This window comes from Nomascus leucogenys, chromosome 15 (assembly GCF_006542625.1).
Source record: "Nomascus leucogenys isolate Asia chromosome 15, Asia_NLE_v1, whole genome shotgun sequence".
NCBI lineage: Eukaryota > Metazoa > Chordata > Mammalia > Primates > Hylobatidae > Nomascus > Nomascus leucogenys.
In genome coordinates, this window is record NC_044395.1 from 29,019,963 (window position 1) to 29,035,413 (window position 15,451).

A 15,451-nucleotide genomic window follows, 5' to 3' on the forward strand; every position below is an offset into this window, starting at 1 on the left:
GTTTAGACCATTTATATTAAATATAATTATTAATATAGCTGTATTTAAATCTATCATCTTGCTAGTTGTTTTCTATTTGTCCATCAGTTTCTTCGTTCCTTTTTTCTTTTCATCCTTTCTTTCGAGTTTTATTTTACTTTTCCATTTTATCTCCAGTAATAACTTATAAGTTATGCCTTTTTTAACAGAATTTTTTTGTTGTGTTTTCCCTAGGGTTTACAATATATTTCTACTTATCAAATTTACTTTAAATAATATTATGTTATTTTATGTAGTGCAAGAATCTTAAAATAGTATAATTTCAATTCTTCCTTCCTATTTTTTGTGCAATTGTTGTCATCAATTTTACTTTTACATATGTGTTAGACTCACGCAGATCCTCATTACATGGCAGGTTATAAGATGCCATTCTTTTAGACTAACAGCAGCACATCTGTTTGATTTCTTGTTTCGAACCTCTACAATTCCTTCTAAAAACTCACCTTATTAGGTCAGGCCCACCTAGGATAATCTCCCTTTTGATAAACTAAACTGATTAAGGACCTCAATATCTGAAAAAATATTTTCTCATACAGCATATCATAATTACAGGTGTGATACGCTCTCATGTTCACAAATCTCACCTACACTCAAGAAGAGAAGAAGGGCTTGCATCATTAGAGGTCATCTTAGAATTCAGATGAAAGCATTTGTTAAAAGTCCCTGTGTTACAGTTTCAACATCTGGGTCTCTAAGTATGATTCTACTTATCGCTTTATTTCTTGGCAATGAGTTATTGTTTCGTTGCTTTTCTTTTCTTTTTTTTTTTTGAGATGGAGTCACTCTATCGCCCAGGTTGGAGTGCAGTGGCGTGATCTCGGCTCACTGCAACCTCCGCCTCCCGGGTTCAAGGGATTCTTCTGCCTCAGCCTCCTAAGTAGCTGGGATTACACGGATGCGCCACCATGCCCGGCTAATTTTTGTATTTTTAGTACAGATGGGGTTTCACCATGTTGGTCAGGATGATCTCAAACTTCTGACCTCGTGATCTGTCTGCCTTGGCCTCCCAAAGTGTGTTTTATTGCTTTTCAAACTTTTTAAAAATTAAATACTGGACTTAGTAGGAGAAAAGCAATAGGGACTGAGGTGAGTACTATACAACACATATGTAAATGACACTTCTCTTCTTTTGTAAGGACTTAATTTTGGGGAGAGGTGAGTAAATTTAGTTAGGGGTTGAGCGGAGTTTGGGTTTTGCTGTTGCTAGCATCACTTTCAGTGATGGCTTCGAAGTCATCTAGTAACAGGCTGTTGTTACCTTGTGCCTAAGGTGGAGGCTGAATTGCAAGAGAGTTTTTCTCTTCCTCCTTATTCCTGCCTTCATTCCTGCACTCCTTTGCCACAGTGGAGGCCTCTATTCCGCTGCACTCCTATCCCTCATTTCAGAAGTAGACAGGTGTTGTTTGTTAATCAATGCTGTGCTTGTATTGGAAGCAAGCTAGAATTTTCTGTTGTGCCTGCCCAGCCTCAGTCTTAGGCGGTTTTCACCTTATCCTCAGGGATGGAACTTTCTCAGTATTTCTACCCTTCCATCTCCTGGAAGGAAAACTGTGGTTGATCTTTGATGGGAGTTTTCTGCCTCTCTCCATCATAGTATCCCTCTGAATAGCATAGGTATAGGATCTTGGGCCCATGACAGTTTCCTGCCTCTCTACCAGGGGTAGATAATTTTTACTTCTATTCCTTTTCTAGAGGCAATGGTTCCTTGTCTGTGATGTGAAGATTAAATAATTTTTTGCTCCTTCCCCAGTAGCCTAAAAAGCCATCTACTTTGTAGAAGAGAAGGATCTGGGAAGTCAGGCATGTTGAGTATCCCAGTAGCTGCTATTGACCTCCTGCACACTTGCCCCTCCAATGAAGTCTCTGTCCGGTCTCCTACCCTGCTCCCAATCTTTCTTCTAATCATCCAGTGGAGGGTCATGAGAAAGAGCTTCCAAGTGAATTCAAATTCTCTTTGTTCAGCAACCTCAACTGTTTCAAACTGACAAACTTGCCAACACTTGGTCTTTAAGAATTTGTTAATATTTACCTGAATTATTCTTACCCACTCGTGTTACTGCCAGTACAGCCCACGTCCTTTCTGCTGTACCAATTGCGAAACTGTGTAGCTCATCTCTTTTTGAAGGGGTTTGTCCTTTGGAATTCAATTTACTTGGTCACCATGAGCAGCGTTCTGATTTGTACCAAAAAATATAATTTTGTAGATGATTAGGCTTTTTCTTATTGTTAGGGCAAAAGTGACATTTCTGAAGTGTTTTATTTCCTAGAAGCAGAAGCCCAGGGCTATAGAAAGAAATAAGTATAGTTTCATTTATTGAGCTCCTATTACCAGCTGCTATGATAAGCAGATTATAAACATTTATTCTCAACTTCACAGCAACATCAAATGCTAGGTATTATTGCTCCTATTTTGTATGTGAACAACAGGCTTTTTCCAGAGGCCAGAGAGTCAGTGTCAGAACAAGGATTCACATTTAGTTTTGTCTGATTCTAATGCTGATAATTTGTTCTTTCTGCTACTCATTGTTGCCTGTGGAACCAAGGAGTGGAGAAGTTTATAAAATAATCATGTAACAGTGGTATAAGTGCTATTATAGAGGTAAACATAGGACCCAGGGAAATTTTTTGAAAAGGATCTCCAAACTAAGAGAATCAAGAATGTCTACCTGAAGAGGTGGTTTTTAGAATGCTTCCTGATGAATGAGTAGAAATTAGGTGTAAAGGAAAAATGACATATGCAACACTTTGTCCCACTCAGCTTCTTTTGAATAAGTTTCTGTATATATTCCATATTATGGTTCTCTAGTAATGGCTGGTATTTGGTCTCCCTTTTTGCTATGTCATAGGCATGTGACCTAGCTCCACCAGTTAGATACTCCTACCTGAGATTTGAATTGGAAAGAGACCATGTGTGGAGCTCTTTCCTGCGAAGGTGTTAGAGTGATAGAGTACACTAGAGAGGCATCTCACTTTCAGAGGCAGTAGAAAGAGAAGTCCTAGCAGCAGTGTTCTATGTTCTCATGTTCTATGTCCTTCCTGCCAACTTTGATATATGTGTCCACTATTAGTTGGACATGGCTTGGGAGCAGATCAGTGGCCTGATTTGAGTATCATTCTTGCCTACTTGGCCTTCAGCACTGATTCTCTGTCTTCACTCATCTGGGAAACTATCTCATTTCCATTAGCAAATTTACTTGTTGCTTAACTAAGCTAGAGTAGATTTTGTTGATTATAATTGGAAATCTTGTCTGAAATGGGGGCAATCCAGGTAGAGGGAAAAATTGGCAAAACTTAGAAGGGGAAGAAGATGAAGCATTCTGGAAACTGGAGCTGTGAGTGATTTAATGTTATTGGAGTGGAAAGTAGGTGAGAGACGACACTGAAGATGTTGACAGGCCTCATATATTGGACATAGAGTTATTTTAATCAGGAAGGTGACAGGATCATATTTATGTTTTAGGAAAACTACGCTGGCAGCCATGTAGGAAGAGAACTGGAGGGGGATATAAGTGAACAAGAAGCAAGGAAACCTATTAGGAGATAGTTGTAGTAATAACGGTGAGAAATTCTGAGTCCCTGAATCAAGTCAGTCATAATATGGATGACGAGTATGGGACAGAGAAAGGAAAGATGAAAGATAAGGGAATTTAAGATGTTGATTGATTGGATGTGTGAATGAGGAACAAAAGAGGTTATGGAACGATTCTCATGATTTGGGAGATTAGATGAATGCTAATGCCACTCACTGAAACAGGCATACAAGAGGGGGTGAGAATGTAGAGTGAAAAATGAGGAAATTTGGTATGTTGTAATAGAGAAGTCAAAAAGAGATCAAGAGTAGGCAACTGAGTATGTAAGGCTTGAATGGAAGACACAGATTTCATTGTTGATAATGTATAGGTGACTGTAGACAGCTTGATAATAGTGACATCAACCAGGTGGAATATTCCTATGAGAAGAGAAGGGGGCAAAGGGTATAAACCTGAGTAATAGCAACATGCAAGGACTGGTTGAGGGAAATGGGGAATATAAAATAGACTGAGAAGAAATAAATAGAGAATTATGGGGAATATAATACCATGCCAATACATAAAGAGATCAATTTGATTTTGTTCCATATTGAAATGTTTATTTAAATAAGGCTACAAGATATTTATTGGTGATCTTGGGAAGAACATTTTGGTAAAGTGACATAGTCAAGTAGAGGAGTTCAATAGTGGATTAAAGGCCACTCTTTTCAGTCACTAGGGTGTGCAAGGAAGAAGAGAAGTGGGTCATCATCTGAAGCAAGATGAGAAGGTAAGCAATCACAAGATCTGATGCATTTCCTTTGGTGCAAATAGCACAGAGGCAAAGACCCACGGGAAGTCAAAGAACTACAGGACTAAGGGTTAGATGAAGCATCTGTACTGACCTTGAATTTGTTTAAGATGATAATAGAACTTGGAGTGCACAGGAAGAATAAGCCAAATGCCAAAATCATTTATGAATGTGGGGCAATTACAGATAAGTCAGCAGGCAAAAGTGGACAAAGAGGCAGTGCATTTTGACAGTATGATTAGATGAGAAGAAATTTTTTGCCTATCGTCATGTTTTAATTTTAATTTTTAATTGACAATAGTTGTATAAATTCATGAGGTCCATAGTGATGTTTTGATATATATATATATATATATAAAATTTATAGTGTTCAGATAAGGGCAATTAGCATAGCCATCATCTCAAATATGTATCATTTCTTCATGTTGGGAACATTCACGGGGAGGGATTTTTACATGTGGGCTGTAATTGTAAGGACTGACATTCCTTTTCCTTCTAGGCTTGTGGTACATGGAGTGGTATTATCAGGAGATGGGACAGTGCTCTGGGGAGAACTTGAGGATGTTCAGGGCTTCCTTACTTTATATGAGGGTCCTAGGGAGAATGGTGGCAAAGTCAGAGAGAGAGAAAATCGGTGGGAAGATGAATGGGGAGAAGGAAGAAAAGTGCAGAAGAGTATTGGGAGGAAAATGTGGACAAGACACAGAGAGATTAATGGAATGATTTAGATGTGAGGCTGTGACCAAGGAGGACATGGATATAGACCTACTGGGTTGAGCCTCAGGGTTTTCATTAAATCTCAAGTTAGTGTTACCAGTTCCTGTGCAAGTCCCAATGATCCTGCAACCACCTACTTTAATGGTGGTCTTGGAGGCTTAAAGATGCTGGCTGACACTGACTGTGCTTAGATGTAAAAACAGAATATTGGTGGGAAGTATGGTTCTGTGAAAATCTCAGGCAGATGGGATTTTTAAAATGCCTGTTTTAGAAGTTTGACACAGCATCAGTTTAAGGTGGCCAAAGGATTAGGCAAATCTCTAGATTGAGCCAGCTGTGAACAAAATTGTTCCAAATCCCTTCTTTGTTTTCAAAAAAATGCTGAAAGACTCACATTTGTGCTGGCAATTAGCTCTGAGGAGCTGGCAGAAGTTTTTATACAGGGAATGATCATGAAATTCTTTAGAGGGTCTTTATTCATTCATTTCTTTATTAATTTAGTCAAACAGTTCGTTAAATCATTTATTGAAACATTGATTGCCTATGACTACGGACCTACCCAACTGCAGAAATAATGTTCTACAGACACAGTTTCAAGCCATTACCAAATGTTTAGGAACTTCAGAAGTGTTGGTGAAATGTGCAAACTCTGAGAAGGAAATCATAATGGTACATTACTTGAACAAGCCGTCTTTATACTTGAGATTGCGGGACTTTGAAACTCTTAAGTAACCTTTTCCGTCAAGCCATGTACTAGGCATTGTGATTTAACAAAAATTTTCTTTAGTGATATTATATATTTTCTGTGTTTTTTACTTACTTTGTTGTTCATGACACTTTCTAGTCAGTACAGGTGGCTAAAAAACAGGTATTTATGCAATGGAACTTTGCTCAACCTACCATTTTCTTCAGATTCAGAAAAAATCAAATGAACCCTTGTTCTTTGCCACATGGAAGGAAAATCCCAGTCTAGATTTCTGCATAGCCCTGTGGGAAGGAGACATATTATTAGGGTTATTTATAGCCTAACTTCCACAGAAACATGGGACTTAGAATTTTCTCTTTGTTTCCCTCCTTCAAGGGAACCACAAATACCAGTCTGTGGCATGTAGGGAAACTTAAACTGGAGGCACACATGTCACAGGAAGAAGATTACATCGAACATTCCACATCTTACAGTGTAGAAATTATATGTCAACTTTTCTGTTCTCTCAAGTCCACTTGGCTACCCAGGGGGATCCTATGGGCCTTTTACCCAGCTTTCTGTTTTCTAAATGTCTTCTTTCCCTTTATCTTTTACTTTTCTTCATTTTTTGGGTCTACTTTTCCCTGTAAGAAAATAAAGTCAAAGACAGACCAACAAACAGGCTTTTCTTATTTCATGGAAAACAATTGGGTTTTCTGTTGCTATTTGAAACATAATTTCTATGTCTTATCTCTTGCTCTTTATAATTTATCAAAATATTTCATTGAAAAAGAAAAGTTATCCTTTGAAAAGACTACTGGTATTAGCTGCTTAGAAAATACAAAAATATATCACCTACTGTATTTGCATTTGGTTTTACAAAAGTACTCTAGCTCGCAGAACTATCTGAAACTGAAATCCTTTTATGAACATGTATGAAAAGGTACATTTTTCAGGCAGCATCATTTAAATGGGTTTAAGACAGATGAATCTGCACATTTTTGTCTGTCTTTTCGTAAACTTTCCTGGATGTCACCTTTCATGTAGTTCTTATTCCTATCACCACTTCACTGATGTTGCAAATTGGGATATTTTACTTTCTAGGAAAATTATCTAAATATTTTTTTCCACTGATACTAATTTAATATGTAAAGTTGTGTTTACAAATTGACAAAAATATATTGAACAACTTCTCTGTGCTATTCTTTAGGGAAACTGAACGAGTTGATAGTCTGCAAGTGCATTTTGAACAAATAGTTATTGAACTGAGGGTAACAAAGTAACTCTCTTGAAGGCTCTTTAGATCTTTCTAACATGCTCATTGTATGCATTTAACTAGCTGATCTAGCCTCAAAGTTGGCTTTAGCCAATATGTTCAGAATCAACACACAGTGATCTTGTCTGGTAACTGGGTTCTTCACTTTGTAGGACCAAATGTTTTAAGTGAAAAGTTAAGTTTATGTTTAACTTAAACATAAATGTTATAAAGCCATATTTCCTAGTTTTATATCATATCACCAGACTGTAATCCAGAGAGATAGCCCTTTTTACTGATGTCAAACTTAAAATTTTGTTTTGGCCACAATTATTCTTTACTATAAGAAATAACTCTCTAACTTCATATCATGAATCCACTCTGAGGCTTAAATGAAAGATACCTTTGGAAATACGGCTAAAAACCACACCAAAACCCTGTTCTGTGTTTTTTTTTTTTTTTTACAACAGTTTATCCAGCCAAACAAATGATTCCACAACTATATACAATTACATGGAGTATAGCCTTGTGTGATCAGAATATTTATCAGATCAACTTTTTTTTTTTAAAACCACGCTTTCCAGTGACATAGACAACACTATGAAATCAGCCAACCTGCAAGCTTCATTTGGCTCACCATATACACATGCTCCTCAACTTACAATGGGTTTATATCCCAATAAACCCATCTTCAGTTGAAATAGTATAAGTTGAAGATGCATTGAATACATTTAACTTGTTGAACATAGTAGGTTAGCTTAGCATACCTTACATGTGTTCAGAACGCTTATATTAGCCTCAAAGTCATCTAACACAAAGCCTATTTTATTACTAAGTGTTGAATATCTCATGTAACTTATTGAGTACTGTACCGAATGCATATCATCATAAACTTGAATAATCATGAGTAGAACGATCATTAAGTTGGGGACCATATTACCTAAAATATACTCTAGAGACTGTTAATAAGAAAAGGTGCTCTTCTTCTGCTTTCACTTAATTAAATTAATTCAATTCAATTCACTCATTCATTCAACAAATATTTATTAAGCACCTACAATATGCCAGGCACTGTGCTGGGTGCTGGGGATACAACTGTGAACAAGATAGACACAGTCCCTGCCCTCAAGGAGCTTACAGTCTAGTAGTTATACAGACGAGTACACAGGCAATTACAACGCAGTATGGTAAGTGCCGTGATGGGGGAAAGACATTAAAAAGGACACCTAACTCAGTCTCACAGGCGGGGGGTGGTGGATAGCCATGGAAATCTTTTCAGGGTAAATAAAGTTCAATTTGAGTATTGAAGAATGAGTACAAGTTACTCAGGTAAAGAGGAGACAGGCAGGAGTTACACAATGACGAAATAGTCTATGCAGTGCTCCAAGTGCTGCTTTGGATGTTCATTTGCTGACGGGAATAGCTGGATAGAAGTGAGAGAAGTCCTGGAAGAAATAAGCAAGGGCCAGGTCATGAAGGGGCTCATGTGATCTTCTCAAGAGGTTGGAATTTTTCCTGAGGGACCTGTGTGTGTGTGTGTGTGTGATTTATACTGTTTAAGATTGCTCTTACTGCAGCACAGAGATTGAATGGGGAATGGGATCTTGAGAGTTGATGGAAGAAAATCAGTCCTTCAGCTTTTCCAACTTTATCTTCCATAATATTCCTGTGCTCTCACTAGCCCATCTAATGGCATTCATTCCTTAAATGAGCCACTGATGTGCATGGCTTTGGGCCACTGCTCACTCATATGGCTCTTAACACCTTCTCCTCCTGTTAAAACTCAACTCATCCTTCAAGGCCAGACTTCTGAAATCATCCTAACTTGTGCTTTCTGCCAATACCCTAAGTACATGATTTTTATCTGTATTAGAGTACTTATTTATTATTTCAAATGAACCAAACCTTCTTTTGAAACATGTTAGTTTAATTCATACATAAGATGATTTTTATAAATAAACATGGGTATAATTTTCTTTACAATTTCCAGTTGAAAACAAAGACTAATTCTTCATTTGTTATCTACCCCAAACTATTATGAATGCCTTCATATGATTTAAAGGGAACAATAGGAATAAGGGGAGAAGCCCAAGAGACACATAATTTTATGCAGCAAAATACAGTCAAGTAAAATTTCAACACACAATTACAAGGTATGTTGTTGTTAGGACAATGATTCATTCCCCAACTCAAAGACTCCATCTTTGACAATTTAATCTGTTAATGAGTCAAAGATCTGAAAAAGAGGGGTAGCTTAGTATGCAAAAAATAATGAGGGCTAGCTACATTTTCCACTATGGCCCACCACTAATACAATCTCTCTTATAGTCTTGTAATTTCTCAAATAACTTTTATAACAATAAGAAAAAACTTTTAAGCTCTGTAGATATTGTAAGAACATCTGCTGTTTTATTCTTTTTGGTGGGTACAAAAGCCACAATGTTGTACACAGAACGAGATTATAAATAATACCATTAACATGAGTGACCCGTCGTCTCTTTCGAGTCTACACTGCAGACTGACGATTGAACCTAAACGTTTTCTTCCTTTTGCTTTTCTTCCTGGTTGTGAGACAAATGCAATCTGTGAACCGACTCATGTGACAGAGTGAAGGTTACAGCAAACAAGAAGATGACCAACAACTTTTATAAAAAAAAGTCTCTAAAGTTTATTACAGTGATGGCATTTATATCAATTATTGCAATGTATTGTTCCCTAAGATGGTTAGAAAAAAGAATTGTGTTGTCCTCTACTGAATTTACGTCAGTTAAAAAGCAAGCATGTTTCAGTATTTGTTTTCTCCAAAGTAAGTGTACATACTTCCTTTATTTTTTTTCCCACAGGATTTACATGTTTGTTCATTATTTTCTTATCACAGTTTAGTGATTTGTTTTCTCAGCTGGATTTTCTTCCATGGACTATATGGGTGTTCTGGAGACACAGGTTAGCATGTTCACGGACTTCTACCACTATTTTATCCTTTCCGGTGAAGACAAAGGCCTTTCTGAGCAAGAACTTCACAGTTCAATGCGCTAACTCACAAGTCTGATTAGTTTTTGAGTCCACTTGAATGAAATTTGTTGCTGTTAATACACCCATCCCAGCTCCCTCCCCCACCCACTCCCCGAAAAAAACTTAAATTGTGAGTTTTCCTGATATAAAATCTGAGTTTGGGTTTCCGAGCTGAGCTCATGCACACGTTGCTGCTGCTGATGTCCGGCCAGCGGGTTGGGATGGACTTCCCGCTCTCAGCCAAAGGATTGGTTTAGCAAAGACCCACGCGTGGCGTGTCCCTCAGGGCTGCGTTTCCATCAGTCACCAACAGTTTAATTAAGGCACTCAATTATTTTTTTGGTTTTTATGGTAGGTCCGATGCAATGACAGCCAATCCTGAACTTTGTCTGATTGCAGTTCCAGTGTGTACAGCCTTTGGGCAGTCAGGTGTCAAGACGCGGCCATTCTCTCCCACACTCCCAGTGATGGATAATCTGGCTTTGTTTCTTATGGCTTCAGAAAAGGTCAGCTGGGTTGCATGGAAAGGAAGCAGAAAGAACGCGGAGTGTTACCATATTTCTGGTTCTTCAACAAGATGTTCCACAACAAACACCGAAATATAAATAATTAGACATCTGCATTTTTTTCCATGTTCTTTTGGTCATATGAAAACTGCTTAACCAGGGAAAGGAAAGCTTAACTACACTGAAGAATGAATCTGTCTAGAGTTTGTGGTCCTACCTGTGGAAAAACTAATTCTAAAATCATAATATTAAACTACTGTTAGTAAATCTGGGCAGGAAATATCTTTTAACTTGCTGCACTGTATATCTTAGTACTTCTGGATGAGCTTAAAAGCTCTTTTATGTTTGACAACATTCTTTAAATAGTATTTCCTTGTCATGAAATGTCTTTACAGTGCGAGGATTAGACTACCAGAACTAACGAAGTATCTAAACAAACGATATGTATAGACTATTCATGACAGATCTTCCTGTTTTATAACACAGACCTATCCACAGACACTTCATTCATTCACACCAGTTATAGACATGACCCAGAACAGCACAATTAGTGACATATAGTTCACTCTATGCTATTATGAACACTACGGCTCATATTTTAAGAACTGTATTTAAAAGGGGTGCACTGAAAAGGGATATGTTTCAAAGCCTACTGAATGGTCATCACTGGGGAACCTCCCATGTTGAGGTTACAGAGTCAGGGATCTGAAATCAGTAAATTCCTGCTCCTTATCACATTAGATAGCAGATAACATTATACAAAGGAGAAACAGGTACTGCTATTATGTTAGTCTCATTACTTTTCATTCACTGTCTAAATTCTTTCTAGTAGCTAGAATTATAATTTAAGAGGAAAATAGGGTAAAGGAGTGATTCTCTAAGTTTGTTATGACTTAGTTCATAACTCACAACTCATCATGTATCTAATTCCCTGTTGTGAATTCAAGTTTTTCCAAATCTTTAGGAAATTCCATCCCTGTGTTTATTCTGCCCTAGAGCTTAAATATTAGAATAATTATATATTAAGTAATGAAATTAGTAACTAGTTTAAAAACTGGTGGAGTAAAAATGTTTACAGATCAGTTACTCTGAAAACTTCAGAAAGTTGAAGTCAAATTGCTAGTAATGACATATAAATGACAAAATCAAGGTCAATCGCACAGTTCTGTTTCAGTAAACAGTCTTAAAAATTAATACTTATCATCATAATCAGAACTCAGGATATGGTCTTTACAGAAACATGGATAGTTTTTATATTTAGAAATCATGGAAATATAACAAGGATTTTAGAGAAAAACAACACTTTTACCTGATTATCTTCTATTAGTCTGTTGAAATCAAAGTCCTTCTGTCTTTTATTTGGCACATAATAGGCACTCAGTAAATATTTGTTGAGTGGATGAATGACCTTATATAGGAAGATACTTTTTCTCTTTCTTGTAAATGAAACTGATAGAATAATATTCTAAAATTATTCGTAATTTATCAAACCTGCAGAACTGTACACTAAAAAGGGTAGATTTTATTGTATGTAAATTGTACCTTAAAAATGTAAATGAATACATTGCCCACTATTTTAAATTGAACAGAATTGAATTTCACTGCACCAGTGAGGAAGTTAGAAATGAAACAATTCAATTCCATTTGAGCATTTGAAAGAATCCCTTAATTGAGAACCTCACTCATATAGAATAATCTCACCAAGAGAACTAAAAAGTGTACATGGCGGCAATTGTCTTGGTTTTTGAAGTGAGACTCTGGGGAGATTGTGTTATTGGAGGTGAATATTTTCCTACTCAATATTAAAGTACATATGCTTTTGGGTGTGTGTATAAAAAGAAGCATTAGCAAAGTAGTACTATTTATAGCAAGAAAATCTAGCAACAAAATATATTTAAGAAACATAAGCCAAGACTTGGTATCAAGATGTTGAATAACTTTCCAGTGTAACCTTTTCAGTTTCATGTGTTTTAGATGGACATTTTGGGGGTCAGAACCCTTTAGTGAGTACCTAACTATATGGAATACTCCAGTTACAGCACTGGCATTTTCCATAATCTTCTAAAGAAAACAATTTGGGAGCAGATTTAGGAAGTTTATATTAGTTAGATAAAGTCATATGCTGAAGAAAACAAGAAGAATGAATATCCATGAGTCTAAACCAAACCAATGTATTAGCCCGTCTTAAATCTTTGGAGTCCCCAAACCACTCAGATTCTCCAAACCACTCATCTCTTGTTTAACAAGAGATTTAGGAAAGATAGTTCCAGAGAATTCATAGGTATCTACTAATCACTAAATTTAAACAAAACCAAAATCAAAGTCTGAATATGTTTCTTTAGATTCCCTTTCAACATTTAATGTTAAGTAAAACAGACAATTATTTGTTAAAATCCACTAGTTTAGCTTTGTTTTAATTTTTCTTCAAGAGGAAATACTAAAATACCATTAATAAAAGCACGGTAATTTTAAAAAAATGTTTACAGAAGGCTTTTGCCATAAAAATCTGTTTTTGTTGTCTTTCTTTTCTTGATCATGTTTGTAAGGAAAGGAAAACTTCCAAAGGTTGAACAATTCCATATAATCTCAAATACACCATCCTCTTTTATAGATTAATGCAATGAAGTATATTACTTAATAAAACTTTGACTTCTTATTTTTCTTTAAATCTGTTTTAGCATTTTTATTTTCTATACTTACATCATCTGTATCTTCCATAAAATGCCATTTCTATTCATCTTGATGTGAACCTTTTGAGGCTCCTCAAACTGGAAAACTTTCTAGTAATTTTACGTATGGTCTGGGTTTTGTTGGATTGTTGTGGCTTATGTTCCCTTGAGGGATGATCACTTTTTACTAGAATCTACCATGGATTGAAGGTGTCAGTTTTGTTTTTGGGATTCTGGGGCAATATTATTTTTGAATTACCCGTCATTTCCATAATTATGGTCATAGAGTTTATGCAAGTTTTCCTTTAATTTGAGAGTACAATAAAAACTGCTTACTTATAAGTTTTGACAGGCACAGATTATTTCATTTATCCCGAATGCCACTGTCTTTTAAAATGTCCAGTGGATGCTTCCTATTTATTTGAAATTTATTGTCCTAAATGTTCAAATCTACCTCTAAAGGCAATTCACGTGAGGAACTTCAATTTGAAGTTGTGACTCCAAATACAATGTTACATGTAAATTGTATGTATATGATGTGGGAATTTACATCTCCTTTTAATAACTTCCCTGAACTTTGAAATGAACTAGCATACACAGTATTTATTTCTAAAAATTTCTAATACTCTTTTATTTGCTTAATTTCCCCACCGTTGTGCCTTGCTGATGATGGCTGGAGTGCCTTTGTTATGCCAAAGAAAAGTCAGTTTTAATGAACTGGTAACAAAATCTAGTAAGGACATCTTATAAAACTCATCTCAGAATTCAGTCCAAATAATTGGCTCTGAAAACATCAAGTATTGTTTTTCTCAATTTGAAAAAATCTCTCATCAACTCTGTAAACATTAAGATGAAAGCATTCCTCTAATGGCTAAGACACCTTGATATTATCCCACTTTGTAGTTTTGCTATTATAAGACATGCTAAAAATGTTTGGATCGAGTGAATTGAGGATTTAGTTCTTAATTATTTTTCACAAAAGTTGGAAAAAATCATTTTGGAACTATCTATGTGCTATTGTACTCAGTCACTAATTTCTACATTATGGATGAAAGCAATTAGATCTTGATAAAAAGGGATGGCATTGGCTCTTTGCTTTAAGATACAAGTATTTCAAAAGCTTTCATATAAATAAATACAAAAATCAAGCGTGTTTAGCTGGTGTAAACTAAGATGTACATCTTACTGAAAGTATATCAGGTTTTTGACTCTAGGGTACATCAAGTACCAAATATCTCTTGGAAGTTCAAAGACTCATTTATCATTGTAATGAAACTGAGCAGCCTATTCAGTTAGCTATTACAGATAATTTTAGAAAATGGGTTTTAGAGTCCTGATTTTAGGAAGAGCAATAACAAATCCTTTCAGATCTTATTTTAAAGCTACTTCCTATTACTAGAGGAAAGAAGTGGACATTTAGATGTTTTTTTAAAAAAATCTCCATCTCCTATATTTTACTGAATGCTTACAATTTTTTATTGTGCCATGATGAGAGGATCTGAGTAAGTGGGGTTGACCTGGATTGCTTAAAAGCAGTTGAAATGAAAAAAAACATAGTTTATAATGACTCACTGCAATTTTTATCTTTTTCTGAATCTTTCCTATAGGACACAAATATTGCTGACGTCTCTGATGGAAAAAGTGCTGTATTGCCTAAAATGTCTATTTACCTTAGTGATACTTTGAGCATAAAAGTTGAATTTCATCTAATAAATGTGAATTGTAGTCAAAATTCTGATGATCACTCTTCCTTAAAGGTCTGGCTCAAGGACTACCATCAGATAAATAAAAAGTGGGATTTCATGCTTTAAAAATGTAGAATGATGGCTAATGTAAAACAAATTAGAAGAGGAGCCAAAATTCATTGAGCACATACTCTGTACCTTGGAGTTTTTACATGTATTGGTCCTCAGAAAACAATATGACCTTGTCAAAAATAGGCAACTGTCTGGGTTTTGATCACTTGGAACAGATTTTGTGCTTATTTTTTAGCACCTACCCTAAAATTGAACTGTTACAGAAAAGATTTGCCCAGTCTATGTGCAAGGAAGCCCAGATCTAATTTCCAATTTTCCCCAAATTTCAGGTAGAATATACTGTTTAAATCATTTCACAGAGCAATTCTGGTTTGTTTTTATCTTTCTGACCCTTGCAATGCAGATATCTATTGGCAACATAAAGTTTCAAACAGTACATCTGCAGCCAAAGAAAACCGAACCAATTTGCACTGAAGTTTTCAAAAATATAA

The 15,451-nt window shown here is 35.9% G+C and overlaps 1 protein-coding gene across 6 annotated transcripts in view; it reads right to left on the bottom strand.

The window, feature by feature from the left end:
* Positions 1-8,043: 8,043 nt before the first annotated feature.
* The window catches only part of GRIA4 (glutamate ionotropic receptor AMPA type subunit 4), a 380,722-nt gene continuing 373,314 nt past the window's right edge, over positions 8,044-15,451 (bottom strand). For 2 of the 6 annotated variants that reach the window (XM_003253075.3, XM_003253074.3), the window contains exon 17: positions 9,404-10,539. In XM_003253075.3, coding sequence (XP_003253123.1) covers positions 10,375-10,539 — 165 coding nt within the window. In that variant the 3' untranslated portion in view covers positions 9,404-10,374. Of the gene's footprint in view, positions 10,540-15,451 lie in introns of all 6 variants that reach the window. The other 4 variants (XM_030829278.1, XM_030829279.1, XM_030829275.1 and 1 more) reach the window with 3 other exon arrangements.